Here is a 27014-nt window from a genome sequence, read left to right as displayed (position 1 = left end):
AACATTTTTTATGGTGTTAAACTTATGTTGCCTAATGAAAATTACATTTGCTATTGAGGTAAGTGGGGACCTACATACCATTTTAGCTGTTAATGTTTTTATGGGAGGAAACCTGAATGTTATGCAGTTATTACTTTTATTATTTTTTATTATCAGATCTCTTCTGATTCTCACAGACCTGATGTATGTGGCATAGCCAGTTATCAGATGTAATGCCCACAGGTTGTTTGCATCCTGTGAATAGTTTCATTAAACTATTCTTCTTCTGATTAACATTTACAAGTTGCTTCTACTTATGTTTTGAAATTACAGATCTCTGTCAAGGAGGTCAAAATCAGGACGGGGAATGGACGAGCAGAAATCAAACTGCGAAGAAAATGACTCTGAACCTACAGGTAATGTGTTGTTTTTAAACCCCATGTCGCTACATCATCCATTATGAATATGTTTTATTCTGCAGGAAGATGAATAGTATCGTATGAAAGAGAAATGCATACGATTGAAAATGTTTTTTAAATTGTTGATTGACTTCATTGAGATTTGTAAAAACAATTTATTAAAGATGAGGATAGCAGGTACATTAATGGTGGTTTGGTGAAAGCCATTTATTCCCATTATATAAAGTCATTGTTTTTTCATTATTTTTTTTCTTCTCCAGCTGATGACAATGCCCCCTCAAAGCAGCTTTTCTCCTCTGAGGAGTCCAAAGCCCTTCTTGCTGCTGAGGACATGTCAGGTGCTAATGTAGCCTCGTTCAGCACACCTGTGTAAGTTATTAATCCAGTTTTTTTTTATTTTTTATATGATATGGTCCACACTGTTGTAGTCTATATCCCAAGAAACAACTCATTGTTGGCAACACAAATAACTGAATCTCTACTTGTGGTTTGAACAATCCTGTTTGTGACTGTACAGAGAGAGCGCTCGAGCCTGTGCGCTTTGTAACTGTGTGGAGAGGAGCCTGCATGGACAGGGGGAACTGAGACACTTTGGGCCATTTCCTGAGCCGCCGACCCTCAAGCCATCAGCTTCCCCACTGCCACAGCCCGGGAATGATGACCTGTCTTCCATTGGATTTTCTGACTCCCCCTGTTTGGCATCACTCTGTGACGACTCAGGTTGAACTCAAAACATTATGCTGTTATATTTAATTTGTGCACAATAAATTATTTATGTAATAGATTCCATCTGTTAGAAATGCAGCACACAGATGATGTGTTGTTTGGAATTGAACTGATATTGTGCTTCTTTTTTTATAAACAGGGGGTTGTGCGGTTCATCACTGGTGTGCGGTGTGGTCGGAGGGAGTGAAGCGGATGGAGAATGAGGAGCTGGAGAAAGTGGATGAGGCCGTTATCTCAGGGACGCAGCGGGTAAGTGCACTGTCTATAGACTTGAATAAGATGGTATCGAGTGAGAACATAGGGATTAACAGGCTTCCTTCACCAAATCTTACTTGTTACCACTGGTTTGTTCCAGCTTTGCGAATACTGCAAAAGGCTGGGCGCAACCATTCGATGCCACGCCGAGGACTGCACGCGGTTCTACCACTTCCCCTGCTCGGCAGCCAGTGGATCCTTCCAGTCCATGAAGCAGTTGGTCCTCCTCTGTCCGGAGCACATAGACAAGGCAGAGGAGTTGGGTAAGACAACCAAATATCTTTGTCAAAGTTGTGATATCATTACTTAAGGCATGCTCACAGTAAAGCTTTGTTTGTACTCTCGCAAGTATAAACCGCCTCCGCAGATGGCGCACGGGCTACAAGCACACACAAAGACGTTTATGCTAAACGCGTCGTTCATTTCATTATTCGCCAGAGGGAGTACGAACAAAATGTACTGTGAAGGATCAAAAAGCGTGTAACTGGAAAAACGGCATAAACCATCCTCCACAATGCGGAGGAGGAATTGTAATTAACTGTTGACTCGTATCTCATATTTATGGTCTACTTGATTGCTTTAATACAAGCCCTGTAAAGAAAGAAGTCAAGTATTACATGCAATATAATGAAACAAAGGTTGAATAGCCTGTACACAATTTCAACGCTATCTCAGAATTCCGGTGAGGTAACTGGCTCCATACTGATTTTATGTATCAATTATGGACTTTACATTTTTATGCTCTATGTTGTCACAAAATTTCAGTTTCATGCATAGCTTGGAAGTTGGGGGGGGGGAAACAATCATTGGTAATAGTCTCTCTTAAAAGTTCAAATATTTTTGAACGAAATAAATTCTTACTTTGCTTAACAAAACATCAGGTGGCTATCCATTCAATCAACCATAATGTTTTTAAAATTTATTTCTAACACATTTTTTTTTACAGCAGGTGAGGAGGCTTGGTGTGCAGTGTGTGACTCAGCGGGGGAGCTCACAGACTTGCTGTTCTGCACGGGTTGTGGCCAACATTATCATGCGGCTTGTCTTGAGATTGGTGCCACGCCCATCCAGAGGGCAGGATGGCAGTGCCCAGAGTGTAAAGTGTGTCAGACCTGCAGGTAAGTCACACTGCAGTGAATCAGATACTGTAACAATATCAGATGTAGTGTCTAAACGTGTTACATAGTTAAAAAAAAAAGACATTTGTCCTGTTTTACTTGAGCTTTATTCCTCATTTTCGTAGACAACCGGGAGAAGACTCAAAAATGTTGGTATGCGATGCCTGTGATAAGGGCTACCACACCTTCTGTCTCCAGCCAGCCATGGATTCGCTTCCCTCTGACCCATGGAAATGCAGAGTAAGTGACATTTATCTTTTTACTTTGGTACAAAGAGATACCCTTACCTCAGAAACCTATCGCGAAAGCAAGTTTAGAAAATTAAAAAAAAATCTATTTTTTTACCATGTATTTCTTTGATCATTTTATTCCCACTATTTGTATTTTGTCAGAGGTGTCGTGTATGTACGGAGTGTGGTGTCCGTGGACTGGTGCTGCCAGGTGTGGCCCAGTGGTTCGACAACTACGCCGTGTGTGAGGGCTGCCAGCGTCACCGCAGCTCTGTGTGTGGCGTGTGCAGCAAAGCTGCCAACCCATCTGTCACTCTGCTGTGCTGCAGCACATGCCACAGGTTTGTTTGACGCAGAAGTGCAATCGCGTTTATTAACGGTAGCCATCATGTGTGGGGCTTGTCAATAATGTTATCTTAAAAATATTTCTTGATCCTCTCTTTATTGTCGTAGGTGGGTGCACAGTGAGTGTGCTTTACCGGGCGAGCTTTCAGAAGCAAAGTGCATTTGCCGGCTTTGCAAGGAGGATGAGCAGCAGCCCGTCACTCAACCGTACACAGCGGAGACACGAACCAGAGAGGCGTCCGAGGAGACCGAAGGACATTTGGTAGAGATGACAATCCAAACGGATGCAGACGTGGGGACAGAAGAGCACACGGACTTATCAGAGGTGACACCAGGACAGAAAGATGCATCAGAGATGGTTCAGGCTGAAGCCATAACTGACAAAGAGACACCCATGGACTTGGGTAAGTCTGAGTCGCACACAACATAAGACAAAGCTTACGAGACATGACGGTCATGAGTCTTATTGGACTAGTGAAAGAATACAGCTTGTTTATGTTGACTGTACCGTGACCAATAAACCCCCCCCCCCCCCCCCACCCTCTTTATTTTATTGTTTCTAAATGTGGCGGTTGAAGTAGATCAGCATATTCGATCAAGTATATGTATTGCATGATTCTACACTTGCATGATATACACAAAATATATACATTTTTGTAGTATATTTGGGTTGTATCCACATGGTTAAACGCGCTTATTGTGAGTCGCTTTTGATAAAGCATCGACAAAGTAAATGTAATGTAATTTATGTCTGACTGAAAGTGAACTACTTTTGGCTTTAGGGGCGGAGTCTGCAGTTGTTGAGACAACAGACGGGGAGAAAATCAAGGAGGATGAGCCGCAGGTAGCAACAGAAGGATTGACTTCTGAGGCGACTGCTGTTCCACTTGAGTCCACAGGTAAACTCGACATATTTTGAAAATGAACGCAAAGTACTATCTGTACGATGGTGTGCCGTGACTAATGATAGATTTATAAATGTTTACACTAATAACCACACATTCCTTAATCTCAAATGTAGAATGTGCAACAACAGAACAGAGGGCCTCTTGTCTCCCTGCTGATGAAGAGCGAGCAGAAGAGGAAGTCAGCCAGGTGACTCCAGCCACCCCTTCCCAGGACCCCACAGCAGAGACTCCGTGTGACAACCTTAGAGTAGAACCAACACCAGTGTCACAGCAGGGCCCTGAGAGTATGGAGGTGGAGAAGCAGGAGGCCCCTCCCTCAGTGGAAGAAGAAGTATCACCAGAGTTATTAAACAATGGCTCTGATGGCACGCCGATCACGGAATCATTCAGTAAGGATCCACCAAAGTTACCAGCTTCTCCTGCCTCTGTGGACAAAACGGAGCATTTGCCCATGGATGATCGTCAGGAAAGAAGTCCATGCCAGGACCCCGAGTCTCCTTCTTTATCAGTGGACACACAAGAGGTCCTCTCTTCTATGGAAATAGGCGAGAGGTTACTACCTCACTCTGAGGAGGATGATGAAGAGTATGATGAGCATATGAGAGAAGGACTTCATGATGACATAAAGCAGGAACTGCAGGAGCATGAGGTTAAGAGGGAATTGCTGCTGGATGAGATGTCATATCTGAGCCACGGAGATGAGAGCAGCAGTGGCTTTCTGGGCTCTCCAGGAGAACACGATCCTCAGCTCTCCATGGAGTTTGGCCTTGTACCCGCCGGCCGCTCGCACACAGATAATCTGCTCTCTGAGACCGATGACTCGCTTCCCTTCGAACCGTTCAGAAGCGACAGAGAGAAGGTGAAACGCAGAGGGTCCCCGGGTCGCTCACGGGTCAAACAGGTGAGGTCAACATTTACAAGTACAAGATTTTTGCTTGACGAGCTGAAATTTTGCTTTAACCTTTCATTGTTACATTTTCACAACACGACTTAACATTAAAAAAATTTTCCTTGGCTTTTAGGGGCGAAGCAATAGTTTTCCTGGGAAGCGTCGACCTCGAGGAGGCGGTGGAGGGAGAGGGCGTGGTGGGAGGTCACGCCTCAAAGCCATGGCCTCCTGCATTGATGCTTTCCTGGTGAGCTGTACTTAACACACAATACAAATGTTCTTTTATACTGTGCCACTTTTATAACGTCGTCATAATGACTTTTCATTACTTGTCAGTTAATGACTCATGTAGGCAAGTGTGTTTGTAACTGTTAGTTCCCTTGTTCGCAGCTAAGCATGACCACAGAGGCTGGACTCAGTAAGGAGGAAGACGAGGAGGAAGACGACACCATGCAGAACACGGTGGTCCTTTTCTCAAACACCGATAAATTTGTCCTGCTCCAGGTACAGCTCTTTTTGTAGAGTGACATTTTTGATTACGGTGTTGCACAAACACTGTTGCCACTTTCAAAAGAAACGCCAATACTCTTTGTGTCCTTTTTTTAAATTTGATTTATTTATTATTATTTTTAAAAAAAAATCATTTCTCTCTTCTGTTTTAGGATATGTGCGTTGTGTGTGGCAGTTTTGGAAAGGGTGCGGAGGGGCAGCTATTGGCTTGTGCTCAGTGTGCCCAGTGTTACCATCCTTACTGTGTGAACAGCAAAGTAAGCACAACGTTATCCTTTTGATTTCATTCTTTATTGTCATGCCTACTTTTATAAAATCTAGAGAGATTAAACCTGATGTCTTTTGTAGATCACCAAGACGATGCTCCGTAAGGGTTGGCGCTGTTTGGAATGTATCGTGTGCGAGATGTGTGGAAAGGCCTCGGACCCCTCCCGTCTGCTGTTGTGCGATGACTGTGATGTCAGCTATCACACCTACTGCTTGGACCCACCCCTGCACAATGTTCCCAAGGGCGGTTGGAAGTGCAAATGGTAAAAAAATGTAACTCTTAGCGCACAAGACTTCATTCAGCCTTGTAGCTTTTGAATGAGGTCAAATGGAAATGAATACATGTAAATTTGCACATAATGTAAAACACTCGTACCTCAGCTGTGCGTTAGCAATTCAGTGGCCCAACCCTCTTGCCTCTTGTTTCTGTAGCAACAGAAGAACAGCTGGCACTTTAAATTGGCGTCTTTATTTTTATTTTTTTATCTTTTCATGTTACCTGTATATTTGTTACACATTGCTTCACTACTTCTGTGCAGGTGTGTATGCTGTGTGCAGTGTGGTTCCAACACCCCGGGTTTCCACTGTGAGTGGCAGAACAACTACACCCACTGTGGCCCCTGTGCCAGCCTCGTCACTTGTCCGGTATGCAGAGAGAACTTCATGGAGGAGGAGCTGCTACTGCAGTGTCAGTACTGCGACCGGTGAGTGCTGCTCATTAGAACTACGCACGCACGCACTCTAGAAACAGAAACTTAGGTATTCATGAGACTGCAGCTAATGAAGACAAGCGGGGAATGGATTATTCATGCATTTTTCCTATCATGAATTATTCCACAACATCTTTGATTCGCGGTGTGAGTTGTTATGAAAAGTATGTGTATATCGATGTATATCTGTGTGCCTGTGCAGATGGGTCCACGCTGTCTGTGAGAGTCTGTACACAGAGGATGAGGTGGAACAAGCTTCTGATGAGGGCTTTGCGTGCACATCCTGCTCCGCATATGTTCCAAAAACCGTGGGTAAGTCCCAGAACGACACTGTTTTAAAACTGAAGACACACTGTAGATTATGGTTTTAAAAAATATACCCGAGATGTTCTTATATTTACTGATGACACGATTGTCTTTTGCTTTCTCTCCCTGATTTTTGCCTTTGTTCGCAGTAGTAGAGTCAGCCATTATGGCTTCAATAAAGATCAAAGAGCCAGGTCAGTGGATTTAGCGTGTTCATGTTTATTATCACAAGCACATGAAGCGTGGTCATCGCAGTCACCGGTCACTCATATTTGCAAATGTCAATTTACAGAACCCCAGTTCTACCGGTTGGAGGGTGTGTGGCTGACGGAGTCGGGTATGTCCCTGCTCCGCAGCATCTCCATGTCTCCCCTGCACAAGAGGCGGCAACGTCGCGCCCGTCTCGGCACTCTGTGCTGTGAAGGAGGTCCTGATGGAATGGATCTGAGGGAAGTTGAAGAAGGGGAGGATGGAAAAGGTTTGCACACTCTCCGCTCATTCAGTGGTGTATTAACAATTTCAGGGACGTGTTTCTCCTTATTTTTCAATGCACTTTTTGCAAATTCAATGTTGTGTTGTATATCTAGGCTGTGGGGAGTCCATGGATTGTGAATCCAAGATGGAGAACCCTGGGAGCCCTGATAGAGATGGTGGCGCAGAGGGAGGCACTGAAGGCGAGGGCCTCAAAGGAGGAGCTGAGGAGACGGAGGATAGCAAAAAAAGGAAGCGGAAACCCTACAGGCCTGGTGAGCGACACAGAATTTCACAAAACAACTTGTAACATCCGCAAAGATGTCTTGAGCGTTAACAAAATATAAAAAAATATAAACATATAAATTGTACTAGGAATTGGAGGCTTCATGGTGCGACAAAGGAAGTGTCACACGCGGATGAAGAAAGAATTCTTCGCCCAGTTGGCTGGAGAGACTACATTAGATGGACAACCAATAGAGAGAACCATTGATGAAGGTCAGTGACAACAGACTTTTGAATTTCATTTCATCAAATATTAAAACGTTTTAATTGAATAATTCCAGAATTCTGAAAGCAGAAGTGACTAATTAGTGCTTTACTTTAGAAAATATTGATAGTTATTGAACATGGGACCTCCTTCAGGCCGATATTAGCATTGCATGAACAAAGGCAAAGAAATACAGGGTCATCCAGAAGAAAGTGGACCCTGGTGTGACTTTCACTGCTATGCCATGACGTTCTTTAAGGCGCTAAAGCAGCAAGCCCACACCAACGCAACCCCTTGAGTTTTTTTTAACACGTGGCTATTTTGGGTCTGAATGCTCTTATCATTACTCAGGACTGCGTTCGTTTTTTGCTGTGAGTATTGTGCATTTGGAATACTGAATTGCATGGTTATATATGCATAGGACCTCACCCTGACACAGATAACATTATGGATCCCAAACCAGTGGAGGGCGAGGAGCAGGCCAAGAAACGTCGGGGACGGAAGAAGAGCAAACTTGAGGACATGTTTCCATCTTATCTCCAGGTTTCAAGTCTCTCTATGCCCCATGCTTTACACAGTTTTGAAAACGTATGGTATCAAGGGACGTAATGTTCATATCTGAAATGTTTGTGATTTGCTGCAGGAGGCTTTCTTTGGGAAGACACTAATAGACATGAGTAAGAAAGCTGTGATGATACCTCCTGGGCAGAGGCCAGGTGCATGTCTGGTCCGGCCTTCATTACCAGCACCGTCGGGGGTCAAAACTACTGCTCCAGAGAGTAAGAGCACTAACTTGACCTATGGCACAATATAACTATGCAAATGATTTGTGACACTGGGTGTGGAAAAGGTTAGTACCTTTTGTGACCTTTTGTGCTTCTCTCACTAGCCGAGGATCGTGTGGTGAAAGATAATTTCCCCCTCAAGCAAGAAGCGGGTGAGGCCTATCAGGCTCAGGGAGACGGTGCAGGTAAGTGTCTGTTTGGACACTTTTCTACTGGTTCATTGTTATGGTCTTGAAGTAATTGCAGGTTGGTTTAAAATTGTACATTTTTAGGAGTTTCTGCACCATCCTCATCGCTGAAGGACCAGGCGTCAACTGATCCGCATGACTCTGATGCAGAGAAACGTGAAGGTAGGGCCCTGACTTTGGTCTGAACTGTATGCAACATTGACTTAGGGAAGGTTTTAATATGTTAGCGTCATACCTTAACTGCTGTTATCCTTGCGTGACAGGACTTCCGCAAGGGATGGAGAGTCAGGACTCTGAGCAGTTCTTCAGGAAGGTTCTGGGAGTGTCAGACGGCTCCCCTTTGGGGGGCATGAAGCCCATCTTGGAGGGCAGTACGGGAGAACTTAATCGTAGCGCTCTGCCGCAGAGAGCTCTCCTCTCAGGTGTGTATGTGGGCATGTCTGCATATGATCATTAAAACCTTTTTTTTTAACGTTTAAAATCGCATTTATTGTATGATTGAGGACTTTGTCAGGACTAGTACAAGTAAGGTTTTGGGCAAGTTTGGCTTGAGAATAAAACATGTAAAATCTCGAACAGGGTCCCTGCCCTCAGCTGGAATGATGGATGCTTTTCCTGGCCTCAGTCAGTCGCCGTTCTTTGATATGCGGTAGGACCAATACTGAATTGCCTCGTGCATTTTATTTTACAATACTTTGTGTGTACAATCTGCACAACTTATGCTGTAAATCATAGTGTAGAAGCGCACGCACAATTCATTTTTTCCAATGTTATTGGCCCAGGCAAGCACTTTATCTTATATATGACAATAACATCTCAAATGGTGTACAGGGACCGAGGAGGAGTGTTCAGTCCAGATCGGGGTGATGAGAGCCCCTGGGCCACTCCCTCTACCCCAGCAACCCCCTCCTCCCCAGCAACCCCCACTGAGGGAGAGGGCGATGGGCTGTCCTACAACCAACGCAGTCTCCAGCGCTGGGAGAAAGACGAGGAGCTGGGGGAACTTTCAACTATTTCCCCTGTGCTTTATGCCAACACCAACTTTCCCACTCTCAGGCAGGACTACCCAGGTGAGTGTGGAAGAAACACTATAACAATATGTACAACATCTTAGAAGACCAAACAGACCTAATACTTTTTATATCTGTTAGATATTGAACAGCTATTACACATTTCTCCTGTGACAGACTGGGCTAGTCGCTGTAAGCAAATCATGAAGGTCTGGAGGAAGGTGTCTGCTGCTGACAAGGTTCCATATCTGGTAGGTTCTCCAATTATTGTTTTATTTTGATTCTTATGCACTCAACAATTGTTTCCTGCTGTTTTCTTGTAAAACTAATTTCTAAAATGTAGTCAAAGATGCCGGGCTCTTGTTTCGTGTTTTGAATTGTCCCTTGTGGCTTATGGTACCATTACCTTTATGCAAAAGTGAAAAATGACCAACACAGAAATATAGGAAATTGTTGATGGTGGGTACTGCTTATTGGAACCCCAATGAGAAATTTGGCATTAGGATTATCTTGATTCAGCCTGCATGCATGTATGATATTTCTGCAATTAAACAAAAGACATTGTTAATTATTAACTCATATTTTTGTTATGCTGAAGTAAGAATACATTTTTATCTTCTTTCATATTCTTTTTGTAGCAAAAGGCCAAAGATAACAGAGCAGCTCAGAGGATCAACAAGGCGCAGAAGGTGACTATAGCAGCAGCATCCTTTTGCTGTTTGGTACCTTTCATTTGCGTCGTGGTGCAGATTGTCCATGCCTACCATGTGCTCTCCTCTTTCCACAGCAGGCAGAGAGTCAGGTGTGCAGGCCAATCAAGATAGAGGGAGTGCGGGTAAAGACTGAACGACCCAGTTTACACCTCCAGATCCCTCCGCCTTCAGGCTCTACGTCCATCTCTTCCCAGCCCAGCTCTGCAGAAAGCCCATTTCCCTTTCCTCCAGATTCAGGATCATCATCTGTCTTTTTCTCAGATGGACCTGTTAAGACCCCCGGGTCAGCTGAAATCCGGACAGATCCCTTTGCTCAGCTTCCTCCTCAGTCGCCCCATTCTCACTCTCACCCCACCACACCCTTCTCCCATGCTGGGGCCAGCCCCCTACAGGCCTCTTCCTCAGGTTATTCCGCTTCCGGCCCACAGGGTCCTCCTCAGGGACGGCCAGCCAGTCTTGGCCCCTTTGACATGCAACCAGGAACTCCTGGAACCCCCAGACGGGCTCAGCAGGTTGACCCCTACTTCAGATCACAGCTGCAGCAGCAACAGGGCCATCTACCACAATCGCAGCAAGGCTCCCAGGAGACCCTTGGAGCTCCAGAAAGTCCTCATTCAAGAGGCACAGGGCTTGGGGAGTCGCCCATCTTCTCGCCACCCCACAATACCCACTATGGAGACCCTTTCAGAACCCAGCAAGGGATGGGACGGTCAGAATATGGTTCATCACCCTCTGCAGTGGCTTCCTCACCTGCAAGCACAGGGCAGTACAAGGCTGATATGAGTGCACCATCTCCACGCTCCTCTGTAGTTGGAAGACCTGATCTATCCACTGACTCTCCTGCTGGGATGCTGGAGTCTCGGGATGGTTTATTCAAGGCACCTATGACTCCACGAATGCACCAAGGGGAGGGCGGGACACTTCATCCTGGAGCTTCCCCTAGCCACCCCTCTGAAGGCTACAGGCAGTCTCCTTCCCACCCTTTCTCCGACCCCCACACTCAGCCATCACTGACTCCCAGGCCGCAGTCAGCTGACAATTGTTCTCTCGGACTTCAGAGACACCCTATTGCTCAACAGGAACTATGCCCTCGAGTACCCTCCAGCCCACAGTCCCAGGGCAGCTCTCAGTCTCCCCACACTCCTGGTGGCCATTGCAATGATGCCTACTCTGTCCATTCTCCTGCTAACCCTCGTTTCCACTCTCCAGACCTTTGTTCTCAGCCACCTTCAAGGCCACAATCTAGAGACCCTTTTGCTACTATCCACAAACCCCCTCGTCCCCCTTCTGTTGCCCCAGACGGAACTGTAAGTTACAAAAGCTCACCTCATCCTAACCAGCAACCTCCACCCCATCCGACTAACAGTTCCATAGGTGATCCTCTCTCTGGTAAACCGTCAGCACCTCCTACCTTCAGCCTCAGCACGGGAGGTTTCCAAATAACTCAGCAGCAGAATCAGATGTTACAGGGTCAGCTTCAGCAACAACAGCCACAAACTCAGCAGACTATGAGTGCAGACGGCTTCAGCTCCAGGGTGCCACCCTCTTCTGGGTCTCAAGAACTACCAGCTGGCCGCCCTCCAGATGCACCTCATCAGCCAGCTTTGCCAGGCACTCAAGAAATGCCTGACATTTCAGCAGTGCAGGACCCTGCATTAGTAGGCCTGAGCCCCTCTGAGCTGGAGAAGCACCGACAGGTATCAACATATTAGCCAGTGAACAATCATGCTATGCACCTCCTAAGTCTTTTGTTAATCAAAGCTTGTTGTGGGTTTTTTTTAGCGACTGAGGCTGAGGGAATTCTTAATCAGACAACAAATGCAGAGAAATTCCATCAGACAAGAGAAGGAGGCGGCTGCTGCAGCTGCAGCTGCTGCTGCTGCTGCTGCTGCTGCTGCTGCTGCTGCTGCTGCTGGCAGTACATCCCCTGGCTGGTCTGGAGCAGAGATGGGAGGCTTTCAACAAGACAAGGCCCACAGAGCACCACCACCTTATCCACAGGTACAAACGCCTTTACAACAGTGTGATGTAGCAATTAGGAATATGTCTTTGCATGGCCTGTCTTCAAACTTAAATACTTGCTCTGCTGAGGCATTGGTACTTTCAACTCTTTGTTGACTGGTGCAAGTTAAATGTCAAAGTAGCTAAGTGGGTTGGCTGTGAGTGGTTTGTAATCAAAGGGTTGGTGGTTGAATCCTCAGCTCCTTCTGCGTCTCCTTCAGTGTCTTGCCCAAGTGTCCTTGGGCAAGACACTGAACCATAAATGGTCAGAAGTGCCTCGCATGGAAGCTCGCTGCCGTCGGCGTGTGTTGATGAAAATGAGGCAAAATAAACTCTGTAGAAATGCAACAACTTATTATAAATAACAGGAATGTTACATTTGCCTCTTATTACTTCGTTTAGGATCGTGTTGCTGTTACTACTGCTGGACCTCAGATGTCTGTAGCAGGGAAGATGCCCATGGCTGTTGGAGGCATGGAGGATAAGCTCATTCGCCCACCACCTACAGGAACTCCTGCCATCATCGATCCAAGTGCACTAAGGTAACCGCATTATTGAAGTAGATTCACAATTGTTGTGAATGACTACGACTTAGTTCCCCTTACACAGTTAATCATTACCCCCCAGTGTTTGGATTTGGCAATTTGTGTTGGCTACTTAAAAAATTAGCACCCTAAATTAATACCACCCCTCACATCTTAAAAATTCTGTATTACTGTCGACACGGTTAAAATGGAAATGTATTTTCTGTCCTTCAGGCTACCAGGGCCCAGCAGACCTCAGGGCATGTTTGCCCGTCCTCCATTCCCTCCTCAGTGGCAGGGCCAGCCTCCAGGTCCAAGGAGGTTTCCCCAGCCTGGCATGGAGGCTATGGGCATAAGGCACAATGTCAACCCTGCTGCCAACATCCAGGGCATGGAAGGCATGGGTAACCCTCACACCATGATACCAGGACATGGAGGAGAGACCATGCAGCCAATGGGTCAAGGACCACCACCACAGTTCATTGAATTGAGACACAACTCGCAGAGGCTTTCCCTACGACCTCAGTTTATGCCCCGTGGACCGCAGCCAAGACCACGTCTCTATATTCCACAGCAAGAGATGGCATCACCTTATGTTCACCAACATCCCATAGCTCAAGCTGGTGGCATTCAAACAGAGGGGGGCAGCCACTCACAGCTGGGGTTACAGCAGGGTGCACTGTCCGGTTTACTGCCTCACCAGTCTACAGGCCCAGTAACACAACAGCCCCACTTGCAACCGCAGGCAGCTACTTCCACTCCAAACATTCCTGGCGCTGAGCAGCATCAGCTTCGACAACCAAGCCTAGTCACGCATCCCCAGCCTGCCGCGGCAGAAAATAGTGAGGAGCTGCCAGAGCCTGACCTAGAGGGGCTTGGCGATGCCCCAGGGGATGGAGGTGTCGAGGATGAGGATGATTTGGCTCTAGACTTGGACCCCGACAAAGGCGATGATGACTTGGGCAACCTGGACAACCTTGAAACCAATGATCCACATCTAGATGACTTGCTTAACAGTGATGAGTTTGACCTGCTGGCTTACGCCGACCCTGAACTGGACCAAGGAGACCCTAAAGATGTCTTCTCAGACCAGCTGCGGTTGGTGGAAGCAGAAAGTGAAGCACCCTCATCTTCCTCTGGATCTGCGCTTGTTAAAGTGGAAGCGAAAGCCAAGGTGGAGCCGGGGCAGAAGTCTCTCACAACAGCTCCTGCCATTGCAAGGGGGTCTTCTACCCAACTGCCGCCCTCTGCAGACACTTTTGATACCTCCAAGGTAAAAGTAGAGGACAGAGGTCTGACTCCTCAGCTGCATCCAGGACATACTGTGGTAAAAGATGAAATAGGAGATGCTGTGTCAATGCTTCTTGGTGGGAACACATCATCAGCCAAGCCTACACAGCCAGAAAACCAGTCTGCTTCACTCAGTTCTGTTCGATTAGGGGGACTTCCGTACCCCCTGCCAGGCCAAGCTAACACATTGCCTTTTCCTCCAGCTGCTGCGCATGCAGATATCGGTGATGATCCGCTGGGGCTGCCTGATGTAGGGGAACAGCACTCTCTTGCTGATTTGGCAAAGGTAGAGAGCTCTTTAGATGGTGAGCTTCCCCTTCTAATACAGGATCTTCTGGAGCATGAGAAAAAGGAACTACAGAAGCAACAGCAGCAACAGCTCAGTTCCCTCCACCAGGGAGGCATGACGCCCCATTTTCCTGGCCTCTCAACTCAACAGCCTAACCCACAGGCACCCGGACAGATAATGCTGCCACACCACCATCGTCCACCACCCCAAGGAATGATTGCTCAGCCAGGGATGGTACCCCGTGCTCCGCACATGTTGCAGCAGCAACAACAGCAGCAGCAGCAAAGGCTTATGGGACCTGGAATGGCACCTCACATGAATATGGCCCAGCAGCAAGCCATGGTGAGGATGGGTCAGCCAGGGACCCATGCAGGTGTCGGTCATCAACCGCAGTCGCAGCCATTGATTAAACCACCTCTGGCCAACAACTTCTTCCCAGATAAAGGTAAGCGCTGTGGCTTGTCGCCGTCATCACTCTGCGTCATGATGTTCTTTTCGTATTATAGCCACAGACTTTGACTTACTCTTTTATTGCAGATTCAGACAAATTTGCGACTGATGACCTCATGGATCCCATTGCCAAGGCAAAGATGGTGGCGCTTAAGGGTATCAAGAGAGTGTTGGCACAGGATCCAATGGCTGTTCCTTCTGGCATAAACAGGTATTTTGTCCTGTGTAAAGCTTTTATACATTAGTTTGACTTTTAACTTAGGTCAGTATGTTTGCATCCAGCAGTTTTAAAATAGCTGTATATAACATTCTGAACATTAATATATCAGCAAACAACTATTACTGAGATATAATGGGCTGATGTCTACCTGAGCAGAGAATCCAGTCACTCTCCCTCTGTGTGTGGTGTTGTACGAGCTTCTCCTTGCTTTGTTGACAGAACGAGCCGTGCGTGCTTGAATTCCATGTTCGTGCATCTGCACTTGCCTCACCGATTCGCTCACGGTCGCTGCGTAAATGGGTGGCAGAGGTCCGTCTACAGAGGGATTTCCGTGAATTGTTTTGAATTGTGAATTGTTTGTCATAGTCCGTTTAATTTTACTGCAGAACCGAAGTTCACAAGTGCGTGCCGAAGAATGCACCGATCTGACCTTTTCAGTCCCAATACCTGGGCTGAAGGTATCAGCCGGTACCAAGCATCGATCAGATACTGGCGTTTGATTAATAAGCTTTATGCCTCACTGTGTGGAAGTGACTGGGATCATTCTTTTATAAGTAAGGCAACGTCAGGCTAGGCTTAAACATTGCTTTCCTAACTCTGTAAAACAATGTGTAACAAATAAATACACTGAATTGTTATTTCTTAAAATGAGGGTATTCGACACCAGATCAGCCTATTGTCACCGATGCCCGATCCAGCCATTTGAGTTGGCATCAGAACGCTGTCGGTGCATCTCCATTACTGGCACAACTGTTTGCTGAGGCAGATGTTAATTAAGAATTATTTAAGAAGTGCATGTTAGTCATGTTGTTTTCTCAAGACTGCTTTCCACTCCTCCAAAGGGAGTGACCTAGTGTGCAGCAGTGTCATAGTTTTAACTGTCTAACCTAATAGCATCACAAGACACCCATCAGGTGGTGGTAACATCATGGTGTCCTTTCTCTTCAGGCAACAAGTTTCTCTGCTTGCTCAGAGGCTGGCCTCTGCCCCGGCCACAGATCCAGGTCAACTTACTCCTGGACCTCCAAAGGTATGCTGTGTTGCTTGATTGATGATGAATGATTGATTCACTTTCATTGTATGTCTTGTGTAGCTGATTGATTCAAATTATTTCTTTTTGTGTTTAGGAGGGAGAAACCAGTGATCCCACTCAGTCGAGACCTAACCCTCCCCAGTTTGTGCAAGGAATCATCAGTATGTTCTACCAATAATGCCTCTTGTTAAACATGAATTAAGTCATAAGCAAACATTATATTTCTGTCCCCATACTCTTTTATGGTTGTCTTAAGTTATCCTCTTATTTTACAGATGATGCAGAACAGCACCAATATGAAGAATGGCTTCTTCACACTCAGCAGTTACTCCAAATGCAGTTGAAATTTCTGGAGGAACAGATTGGAGTTCACCGCAAATCACGCAAGGCACTGTGTGCGAAGCAACGCACTGCTAAGAAAGCTGGAAGGGAGTTTGCTGAGACAGATGCAGAGAAACTAAAGTTGGTAACAGAAGAGCAGAGCAAAATTCAGAAACAGCTTGACCAGGTGTGTAGATTTTATAGAAACTAATAAAGACAAATAAATATACTTTTTTTTTTTACAAAACTGTAAAGGCTCTTGATAAACAAATTCATATCTGTTCCTAATTGTCCTGTTCTAGGTACGGAAGCAGCAGAAGGAGCACACCAATCTCATTGCAGAGTACAGAAGCAAACAGCAGCAGCATCAGCAAAGCTCAGGTATTCTTCCCCCGGGTCATTCTGCACAGGGGGCCTCCCCTCACATGTTTCCCAAGACGCCTGGCCAGATGATGATGGGCCAACAGGGAGCACCAGTACTGACCCAACACCCTGTTGTGATGCCCCAAAGCGGCATGCCTGTCAGGATGCCCCAAGGGCAGCCCTTTATTGGTGGAGCCCAACCCCAGCTTCCTGCTGCTCTTGTAGCCAGGGCCCCCAGGGCCCCAGGTCCTCCTGGTGCTCCAACAGGATTCTTCCCACAGGGGCCCGCGATGCAAGGTGCAGACCCAAGGCTTCTTCAAGAAAGACAGCTTCAACACAGGATGCAGATGGCAAAGCTCCAGCAGCAACAACAACAGCAGCAGGTGATGATGGGCCAGCAACCAATGCCACACCCAAATCAACAGTCTGGCTTAATTGCTCAGCCACCATCCAATATGATGGGGAACCCACTTATGGCCCAACAACAAGCAAACACTCAACAGGGAATGCTAGCCAATCAGGCCAACACTCAACAAGGAATACTAGCCAACCAGCCCAATCAGCAGGGCATGGTGCAGGTTCCACAAGGAATGGTTGGAGGCCAGTCTGTGGCTCCACTTTCGCAGAACCTTGCTGGAGGCCAGTCTATTAATCATGGTCAAGCCATGATGGCAGTTCAACCAGGGATTATGGGGAACCCACCAGTTGCACCATCCCAGCAACAGAGGCCCCAGCTTATGATGAGCCAGCAGGGAATGGTTGGATCTCCTGGTCACCCTGGCCTCAGGGGTCCCCAGGCCCAATTGACTCCACAACAACAGAACGTTCTGGCCCAACGCATGCTTGCATCTCAGCAACAGCATCAGCATAATGTTGCAAATTTGGCCCACCTTCAGCAGCAGCAGATTGCACAGCAAAGACAACAAACACAATTGATCAGTCAATCCAACCAAGAGCAAGGTGTGCTTTCCCAGCCCTCTACCCCACAGATGGGCTCCTCGCCTTCAGCAGGAAGTATCACGCCCCAGCCACAGGGAGCTACAGACAACCAAAACTCAGGCCCCAAAGAGGGTGGGATCCTCAGCCCTGATTCAAGAACACCACCGCAGCACAGTGGACCCTCCACTCCCAATCAGATGTCCCAACTAGGCGCTACAAATGATCATCAAACTGACTTGGGAAGACAGCAATTACAACAGCAGCAGCATCAAAACCAGGTTTATATGGCCCAGCAGCAACAATCAAATCCTCAATCTGTACCTGAACCTCAAACAGGTTTGGTTGGAAATCAACAAACCGGTGTGCTTCAGCAAAATCAGCAACAACTTCCGCTCACTCTACAGAGGCCAGGTTCCCTCAATGTTGACAAGCCCATTTTGATGACCGTTAAAGAGGAAAGGAAACCAATTGATTTCTTAGCTCAACAACAGCAAACAGTACAAAATGCCATGCAGCAGTCACAAGATCCCAACATCCAACACCAGATCATAAACCAGAACCATCCTGGACAGCCACAGCCTGTTGTGATGGGTCATAACCCACAACAACAAGCCCTCATGGCCCAGCAACAAAAACAACAGGCTATGGGCATGATGAGAGCCCAGCAGCAAGGGATGATGGCGCAGAGGCCTGTGGTTCCACCTGGACAGATCCGTACCCCAATCAACATCCAGGCTATTATTGCTCAGAATCCTCAGCTCCGGAATCTTCCCCCAAACCAGCAGATACAGCACATCCAGGCCATGATTGCCCAGAGGCAGCTCCAACAGGGACAGATGCTGCGGATGTCTATGGGTCAAGGCCAGCAAGGTCAGTTGAGGCCTCATATGCCACCAGGACAGATGCCACAGGTTGTGCAGCAGATGCCATATGGAGCAATGGGAAAGCCAGGAGCAGTGGGCACTCCGCAACAATCAGGCATGCTGGGTCAACAACCTGGTGTTGCTCCACAGATGCAACAGGGGATGATGGTCCCTGGGCAGCAACAGCCACAATTAGGGGAGATGATGCAGCAACATATTATGAGAGGCCAGGTACCAGTGCCACCTTCCCCCATGGACCCGGGCCGAATGGTAAGGCCAACATCTCCACGCCAGCCAATTGCCAGTTCTCCTGGACACTTTAATCAAGCTATGGGTATGCGTCCACCCACTCCCAACCAGAACCAGCAAGCGCTAATGGCAGCTGCAGCAAGCCGCGTGCAGGGTTCTCCATCCCATGCATATTCTCCAAGAGGTCCCTTTGGCATGAGCCCGGCCCACCAGGCCTCTCCTCATTCCTCCCATGTCTCCTCACCTTCTATAGCTGACAGCAGGGCTGGAAGGGGGAGTCCATACAGCTATGTCAGGGCCTCTCCACTCAGGTCACCTGGAGCCAAGAGTCCGCTTGACTGTCCTGGACTGAAAGTAGAAGCTCAGACATCGGGCAATGAAACATCTCACTCAGCCTCAGTTATCCCCAATGGCCCACAGAAAGGCTTACATGTTCAGCAGCAGGTCACAGAGAACCATGGTCCTCACACACAACATGGTCCTAGAGTAGGGGAGCTATGCAAGATGACCTTACAGAACATTAAACAGGAACCACGAGAGATTCAATGTGATGGTGCACCAGAGGCTCATCCTGGGGCTATAAAGCGAGAAGCAACGGGTGAGGCAGTTACTTCTGGGAACAACACCAGCTTTATTAGTGCTGGAAACATGTCTGGAGACCCTGGAACTCAAGGCCCTCGATCTGAGACTGGACAGCAACTATTACAGAAACTCCTGAGAACCAAGAACCTTCAGCTTGGTGCTCAGAGGCCTTCTGAAGGCATCCACAATGAGATCAATGGCCACATTAACAGCAAACTAGCAATGCTGGAACAAAAACTTCAAGGGACTCCACGGAATATGGAGGTATGTTTTCTTCGTCCATTCATTCTATTTGCTCTCTTTATGTCGCTGTATGCGAGTAAAGAACCTCTTTCCTTTTCTTGACCCTTACAGGATTTACAGTCTATAACAAAAAGGTCTCCTGCACAAAAGCCAAAGCGCACTAATAAGGCAACTGGAGACAGAGGGCCTAATGCACGGAAGAAGAATAAAAAGGAAGAAGCTGGAAAAAGTGCTGAAGCCCTGATAAAGCAACTCAAACAGGTAAAAGGATAGCAAGAATACATTTCCTGTGATTTTTGCCATTGCTGTTTTGCAGAGTGGTTCCACATCATGTAGACTAATGGACATTTGCCCTCCAGGGTCTCTCTCTGCTGCCCTTGATGGAGCCTTCAATCACTGCCAGTCTGGATCTGTTTGCCCCTTTTGGAAGCAGCCCAGCCAATGGCAAAGCCCAGCTCAAAGGATCCTTTGGAAATGCAGTGCTGGACAATATCCCAGACTACTATTCTCAGTTACTCACAAAGGTATAACTAAGCTGCAACATGTACGGTGCAGTTTTTTAAAAATAGGAACAAAGTCTTACAAAACCAAAGGATGATTTATGAGGATAATGTTTTGTATCCTTTACAGAGTAACCTCAGCAACCCACCAACACCCCCATCCTCCCTGCCACCCACTCCTCCACCGTCGGTACAGCACAAGCTGCTGAACGGCGTGACTCCTGGAGAGGAGCTGTCTGAGGGTCAGAAAGACACGGAACCAACGGAAGAGCCAATGGGTAAATGTTGTTTTTCATGAATATTGAATTTGATCTGCAGTTGTGCAGTAATTGGGTTCCTAATACTCTAATATTCTCCTGCAGATTCTGTTAAAGATGAGGTGAAGAGTGTAGACATTCTAGCAGCTCTCCCCACCCCACCACATAACCAGAATGAGGACATCAGGTACAATAGGACAATTCTCTTGAGTTCTTTGTCGAGCACAATACATGGATTTCCTGTTACGTGGTGCCTGTGAATGTATGTTTTGTCTCTCCAACAGGATGGAGAGTGACGACGAGGATGCCCCAGAAAGCATCATCCCGGCATCTTCCCCCGAAAGTAACGTTGGGGATGAAACGCCACGTTTCCCTCAACTACGGGAGCCTAAAGAGGAGGAGACGGAGAGAGCAATATCCCCCATCATCCCCCTTATACCTCGCACTGCCATCCCAGGTATTATACAACATTCTGTAAATCCCCAAAACAAGAGCAATGTTTCTCCCATCATTGATAAATTCCTTCCTGTGTGTGTTTTATTTTTCAAATCAATTTTCATGTTACCTTTTACATCCATTTATGTTATTAAAATGCAAAACAATTATGTACACATTTTCTTTTGTAGCATTTCCAGAAAACAAACCATTTGAAGCAGCTGATAGCAAGGCTGTGTCCACATCTAACCATTGGGACAAGGCCAAAAACAATGAAGTGTCCGTGACATTCACATTGTCATCTGCTGCAGCTAAGGTACCGAGCCATAATCTCATTGCATTGCATCTTTGCATTGCATCTTTGCATTGCATCTTTGCATTGCATCATTACACCCTGTTTAAAGTTTGTGTTAACTATGCCTTAAAATACATAACTGAACTTTTCTTTTCTTTTTTACAGAAACTGAACCATGTCATGATGGCCATGGCCCAGCTGCTTAATATCAGAATGCCAGGTTCTTATGAGGTGACTTTCCCTCCTCAAAACCCTGACATGCCTGTAGTGGACGGGCCCGGGAAAGGACCTGACCAGTCAGGTATGCATTTAGAGATTGTTGTTTTGGCTTGTTCCTGTTGTCTCACTGGGTCGGGACAATCACGACAACAGGGCGCGAGTGTGGCTCATGACAATTAACCCGTAATTAAAGACTAATATTAGGGTGGTTGTGTGTTCTAGGGGCTCTGTGTACAAAGGACGGTGCCTCACCCAGTCAGGATGACTGGCTGAGGCAGTTTGATGTGTCTCTACCAGGCTGTACATTGAAGAAACAAGTGGACATTCTGGCACTTATTAAACAGGTCAGTCTTGGGAACTGTTAAAATGATTGATCTTTTTTTTTAATCAAATGTTGTTCATCATATATTTCTTGAAAGCTCTGTATCACATGTACATTTTTCTCCTAGGAATTCCAAGAAAAAGAAGACCAACCGGCCCAGCACTGTTACACAACCAAAGTAAATGACTTGGATGTGCGGCACCTTCCTGCTATACCAGTGGAGGAATCTCCACCACCATCTCCATCCCCTCCATGTCCTTCCCCATCTGTCCCAGTTCCCACTAGTGACGTTGAACCTTCCAAAAAGTCAGCTTCTCCATCCCCGCCCCCCTCCAGTCCCACCATTGTCCAGATCAAGACCGAGACTGAACAGGACGATGGGCCCACTGTTGATGCTGCTCAACCAACTGATGTCGCAGAGCCTGAAGTTGCTGCTCCAGAGTCGGTTACTGAACCGGCAACTGCCTCTGCAGTTCCAGATCCTTCTGTTCCCACTGAGCCAACTGAAGTCCTTCTGTGTCCTGCTATCAAGGAGGAGGACATGTCCGCTGATCCAGCTCAACCGCCTCAAGATTCTCCTGACAACATGGAGTCTTCCCCTAAGGCTGTCAAGCAGCGCAGGCCTCTCTCCCCTGATGAGGAGGTGGTACATCCCAAAGTGAAAAAATGGAAGGGGATTCGTTGGAAACGTCTTCAGATCGTCATCACAATACGTAAAGGTGGGTCTAAGAAAGAAAGCAGCCGCGAGGTGTCTGAGCTAATGGAACGCCTGCGCATAACTCTTCGACCAGACAGGCTGCCTCGGGACAAACGCAAATGCTGCTTCTGCCACGAGGAAGGTGATGGAGCCACAGATGGACCTGCCCGGTTGCTCAACATTGACGTGGACCTGTGGGTGCACCTCAACTGTGCCCTGTGGTCCACAGAGGTGTATGAGACGCAGGGGGGAGCCCTTATCAACGTGGAGGTAGCCCTGCGTCGTGGATTGCGAACTCTTTGCGCATACTGCCAGAAAACGGGCGCCACCAACAGCTGTAACAGAATTCGCTGCCCGAACGTCTACCACTTTGCGTGTGCCATCCGGGCACGCTGCATGTTCTTCAAGGACAAGACCATGTTGTGCACCCAGCATAAGCTGAAGGGCCCCAGTGAAGACGAGCTCAGCATGTTTGCCGTTTTACGGCGCGTCTACATTGAGCGGGATGAGGTGAAGCAGATTGCCAGCATCTTGCAGCGAGGCGATCGCATCCACTTGTTCCGTGTGGGCGGTCTCATCTTTCATGCTGTTGGCCAGTTGTTACCATCCCAGATGGCCAACTTCCACTCGCCCACTGCCATTTTCCCTGTTGGCTATGAGGCCACACGCATCTACTGGAGCACGCGGGTGCCCAACAAGCGGTGTCGCTACCGCTGCCGCATCAACGAGGACGACGGTCGTCCCCTGTTTGAGGTCCGTGTTCTGGAGCACGGCATGGAGGACCTGCAGTACCGGGACACTACTCCAGAGGGTAAGTACTCATACGCCGCTCCCACTTTATATGATGGAGTATTTCTGTGTTGTACTTTTCCACTTGAAATAACTCTCTTGACCACTGACTGTTTAATGCGCCACCTTTTTTCTTTAGGGATCTGGGAACGGGTGGTTCAGCAGGTGGCTAAACTCCGAGACGACTCGGCCATGTTGAAGCTGTTCACTGAACATGTCAAGGGAGAGGAGATGTATGGCCTCACCATTCATGCTGTCATGCGGATCACCGAGTCGGTAAGAATATGCAGCAGGACATTGTATCACCTTGTCCCCCATTTGATTTAGTCTCTGACAAACATTTGGTCTGTTAATTAAGGTAAATCTGGTCAAAACTTTTTAATTGCGAAATCACTTAAAGGTTTGAAATGCAGGCAAAGCTGAAACAGTCAGCTGATTAATTGTATAGACTAAAGCAAACGTCACAAGCAGACAAAACTAGAAATGCAGCCAATGCAATTCTTTAATGCCAATTTACCACTTTCCTGAAAACATTTTGATTTTTTTTTACATAAAACACAATTCAAATTAGGAAATACATTATTGTATATTTATTTAAATACTTTGATAAAAAGAAATCCTGGCATTTAGATTTTTAATTATGTTATAAGCTGCTTAGACAGTGTAAGAAAGTTAAAAAAGGTCTTAATTCCCTCTGTATATTTTGATTTACAAGATTACATTTGCCCAATACTATTTTTATTTATTTATTTTTTTGGATTTACTTGAAAGCATCATAATGCAAATCAATGTAACCTTTGTAAACCTCTCTCTGAGACCTCTCAAACGAGCCACACACACGTCATCATTGTGGAAGTTCTTCAGACGCAAAACTATTATGTGGTGGCGGCACACGTCTGTAGATTTTAATCGGTAAAAAAAAATGAAATCTGAAGACTGACTGCTCGGCAGCCGATCGATCGGTGCATCTCTAGACATGACATTAGGCAGAAACCTTGACCACACCCAAAGTTAAGGCCTGCCTTAATGGTTCTACTGTCAAAGTGTGTAATCATGTCAGTGCATGATTAACATGAGTTTTGTTTGTTGTGTTTTAGTTGCCTGGAGTAGAGAACTGCCAGAACTACCTGTTCCGATATGGCCGGCACCCTCTGATGGAGCTCCCTCTCATGATCAACCCCACTGGCTCTGCTCGCTCTGAACCTAAAGTCCCCACACAGTGCAAGAGGTAAAGCAGCACTACTTCAGCAAGAAGCTAACGGTAGCCATGAGGCGTGTTGATTTCATGTTTAATACTTTCGTACAATATCTCAATAACACATTATATCAGTGAAGCATAGCAATAAAGCCAAATTATACAGTTTTTAGTCATTATCTTCATATTTCAGTAATTATAAAGTTTGCCCTCCACTTGGCAACACATTCCTTTATAGTAGATGAGAAGCATGCTTGATACTAATTCTAAATGTATCTTCCAAATGACTGGATACCCACTCACGTTTTCTGTTTTGTCTGAAGGCCTCACACTCTAAATAGCACCAGCGTGTCAAAGGCCTACCAGAGCACCTTCACTGGAGAGCTCAACACACCGTACAGCAAGCAGTTTGTCCACTCCAAGTCGTCCCAGTATCGACGCCTGAAGACGGAGTGGAAGAACAACGTGTATCTGGCACGATCACGCATTCAGGGCCTGGGTCTGTATGCTGCAAAGGATCTGGAGAAGCACACCATGGTCATCGAATACATCGGCACTGTCATCCGCAACGAAGTGGCCAATCGCCGCGAGAAGATCTACGAGTTACAGGTACGCCAACTGAACACTGGCACTTGAATGCAAAGTTTAAAAAAAAAGAATTAATTTGGGTTAGAGTTTAAGGAATGGACAAAAAACGGTGTATGAACCTTGATTCTCTTTATTATTCTTCTAACTTAGAACCGTGGTATCTACATGTTCCGCATCAACAATGAGCAGGTGATTGATGCCACTCTGACAGGAGGCCCAGCTCGGTAAGTTGTGATTAGTTGGTTCTTTTCAAACCTTTGAGTCTAGTACGCTTTTTTAAAACTTTTTTTTCCCCCCTCCTTTCCAGATACGTCAACCACTCCTGTGCTCCGAACTGTGTTGCAGAAGTTGTAACGTTTGACAAAGAAGACAAGATTATCATAATTTCCAGCCGCAGGATCCCTAAGGGAGAAGAGGTGCAGTGCCTTAGAAAACCAACCGCCGCTCACTCTTACACGCCTTTCATTTTATTGTTAACTTTCTTTGTTTCTTACTTCCAGCTGACCTACGACTACCAGTTTGACTTTGAGGACGACCAGCACAAGATCCCTTGCCATTGTGGAGCCTGGAATTGCCGAAAGTGGATGAACTAACTAGAAGAAAGAAAGAAAAAAAATGGCAACCTTCCCCTCTCACTGGTGCCAGAACACTCCTGCGCCAAAGCCTTTGAATCCTACATAACCAGTGCATAAGCTGTTGTGAAAGTTGTGGAGGGATGCTGGCCTCAGTCGTTGAAAGACTAAAGCGCTGACACCTGTAGCCAAAGGTTTGAAGAGCATTAATCAATAAAAGCAACTGACCACCTCCGTCAACAGCAGCGTGATGGTGGGATTAACTTTCATGTTCGGACTAGTGAATCACCGTTTCCTCAGCCAAAACCCTTTTTCCTCCTCGACTGTTCTCAATAATCTCACAGTGGCTGGAAAACAATCCTCAACATCTACCAAATGACTCTGACCCTCCGATATCAATACACGTAGTGCAGAGCTCACCCGGAGCTTTGACAAAAAGCCATTTTTAAAATACTAAGAATGAACTAATGATGCATTTTTATGTTTTAAGTCGGACCTAGTTCCTGTCCCACCTGACCACCCCCCCCCCCCCCCCCCCCGAAAAGGCACTTTCCCATCAAGTCATCAATGAAGACATCACGGATATTGGCTAGCTAGACAATCTCGATGTGGCTCTGTCTAAAGAACTACATATGATCGATGGAGAAAAAAAAAGATGTAAGTTAATATAAAATTTGAGATGCTATTGATCTGTGGCTCCAGATGAACCAGATGTTCTGACTGTGTGGAGTCCCAAGGTGGGTTAGTTGGACCCAGTCTACCTCATTGATTTAGCGGGAAGCGACTGCTTTGTATAAAAACTGTTAACTGCTACTGTGGAATGGGGGGGGGGGGATGTTTTTATGGGCTTAGCCTTCTCGGACAAGCAGGGAATTTTAAGCAGCAGGTTTGCTCTATCTACTCTATGCTGATGATTTACAATAATGAGCCAACATAATTATTATTCATGAGTTGTTTATACAGAGGAAATATATGACAGTTTTGATAAGATATTGCATTAAAATCACAATCAGAAGCTTAGCAGGTGTCCTGTATGCCACCAAATCCTCCTGGATGTTGATGTAGCTTTTTTTATTTTTATTTATGCGTCTCAAAAACCATGTTTATCAGCTGTGTGAAAGCACAATAACATCCTTTATACGTTGCTTAAACAGCGATGGTGTGAGTGAACGGCTCTCGGGTCACGGTCTTTGAAGAAGACGACAAAGTCCGACAATAACCAAGTACATTTGCTCGTTTGCTTCATACATTGAAGTGCCACTTGTTGAAAACCAGCTGGTGGATGCATGACTACTGTCCCATTAAATGTTTTTTATCTCTGCCCCCCCCCCCCCCCCATAACTACAATATTTTCACAACTCAACCTTGAATCATGCCTCTTCCTCTCTGGGTGATTAGTGGACTGTTGTTAAACTTTACTGTAGTAAGTCTTCCTCTGCCTGAGCTCAGCCTGCAGTGT

The 27014-nt window shown here is 46.5% G+C and overlaps 1 protein-coding gene across 1 annotated transcript; it reads left to right on the top strand.

The window, feature by feature from the left end:
• Nucleotides 1–346: 346 nt before the first annotated feature.
• Nucleotides 347–27014, top strand: kmt2d (lysine (K)-specific methyltransferase 2D; the record flags this gene model as incomplete). Its single annotated transcript, XM_079273193.1, has 54 exons — nt 347–395; nt 659–767; nt 916–1118; nt 1264–1373; nt 1480–1642; nt 2326–2497; nt 2623–2737; nt 2890–3068; nt 3181–3476; nt 3855–3971; nt 4094–4881; nt 5003–5116; nt 5260–5373; nt 5532–5636; nt 5728–5909; nt 6186–6350; nt 6559–6668; nt 6812–6856; nt 6955–7140; nt 7250–7408; nt 7509–7631; nt 8045–8166; nt 8267–8402; nt 8513–8593; nt 8681–8758; nt 8860–9018; nt 9176–9245; nt 9428–9666; nt 9784–9857; nt 10245–10295; nt 10394–12016; nt 12102–12320; nt 12723–12862; nt 13079–14868; nt 14961–15084; nt 16042–16123; nt 16221–16287; nt 16402–16634; nt 16750–19707; nt 19798–19947; nt 20046–20210; nt 20317–20464; nt 20549–20630; nt 20728–20900; nt 21070–21194; nt 21339–21474; nt 21615–21736; nt 21842–23222; nt 23340–23476; nt 24298–24428; nt 24719–25004; nt 25134–25207; nt 25291–25399; nt 25484–27014. 54 exons carry the CDS (start codon nt 347–349, stop codon nt 25574–25576), a joined length of 15162 nt encoding a protein of 5053 aa, XP_079129319.1. The 3' UTR covers nt 25577–27014.

Source organism: Melanostigma gelatinosum (assembly GCF_949748355.1).
Source record: "Melanostigma gelatinosum genome assembly, chromosome: 8".
Taxonomy (NCBI): domain Eukaryota; kingdom Metazoa; phylum Chordata; class Actinopteri; order Perciformes; family Zoarcidae; genus Melanostigma; species Melanostigma gelatinosum.
The sequence above is the reverse complement of the archived record's forward strand: the minus strand, read 5'-3'. Positions and strand labels throughout refer to the sequence as shown.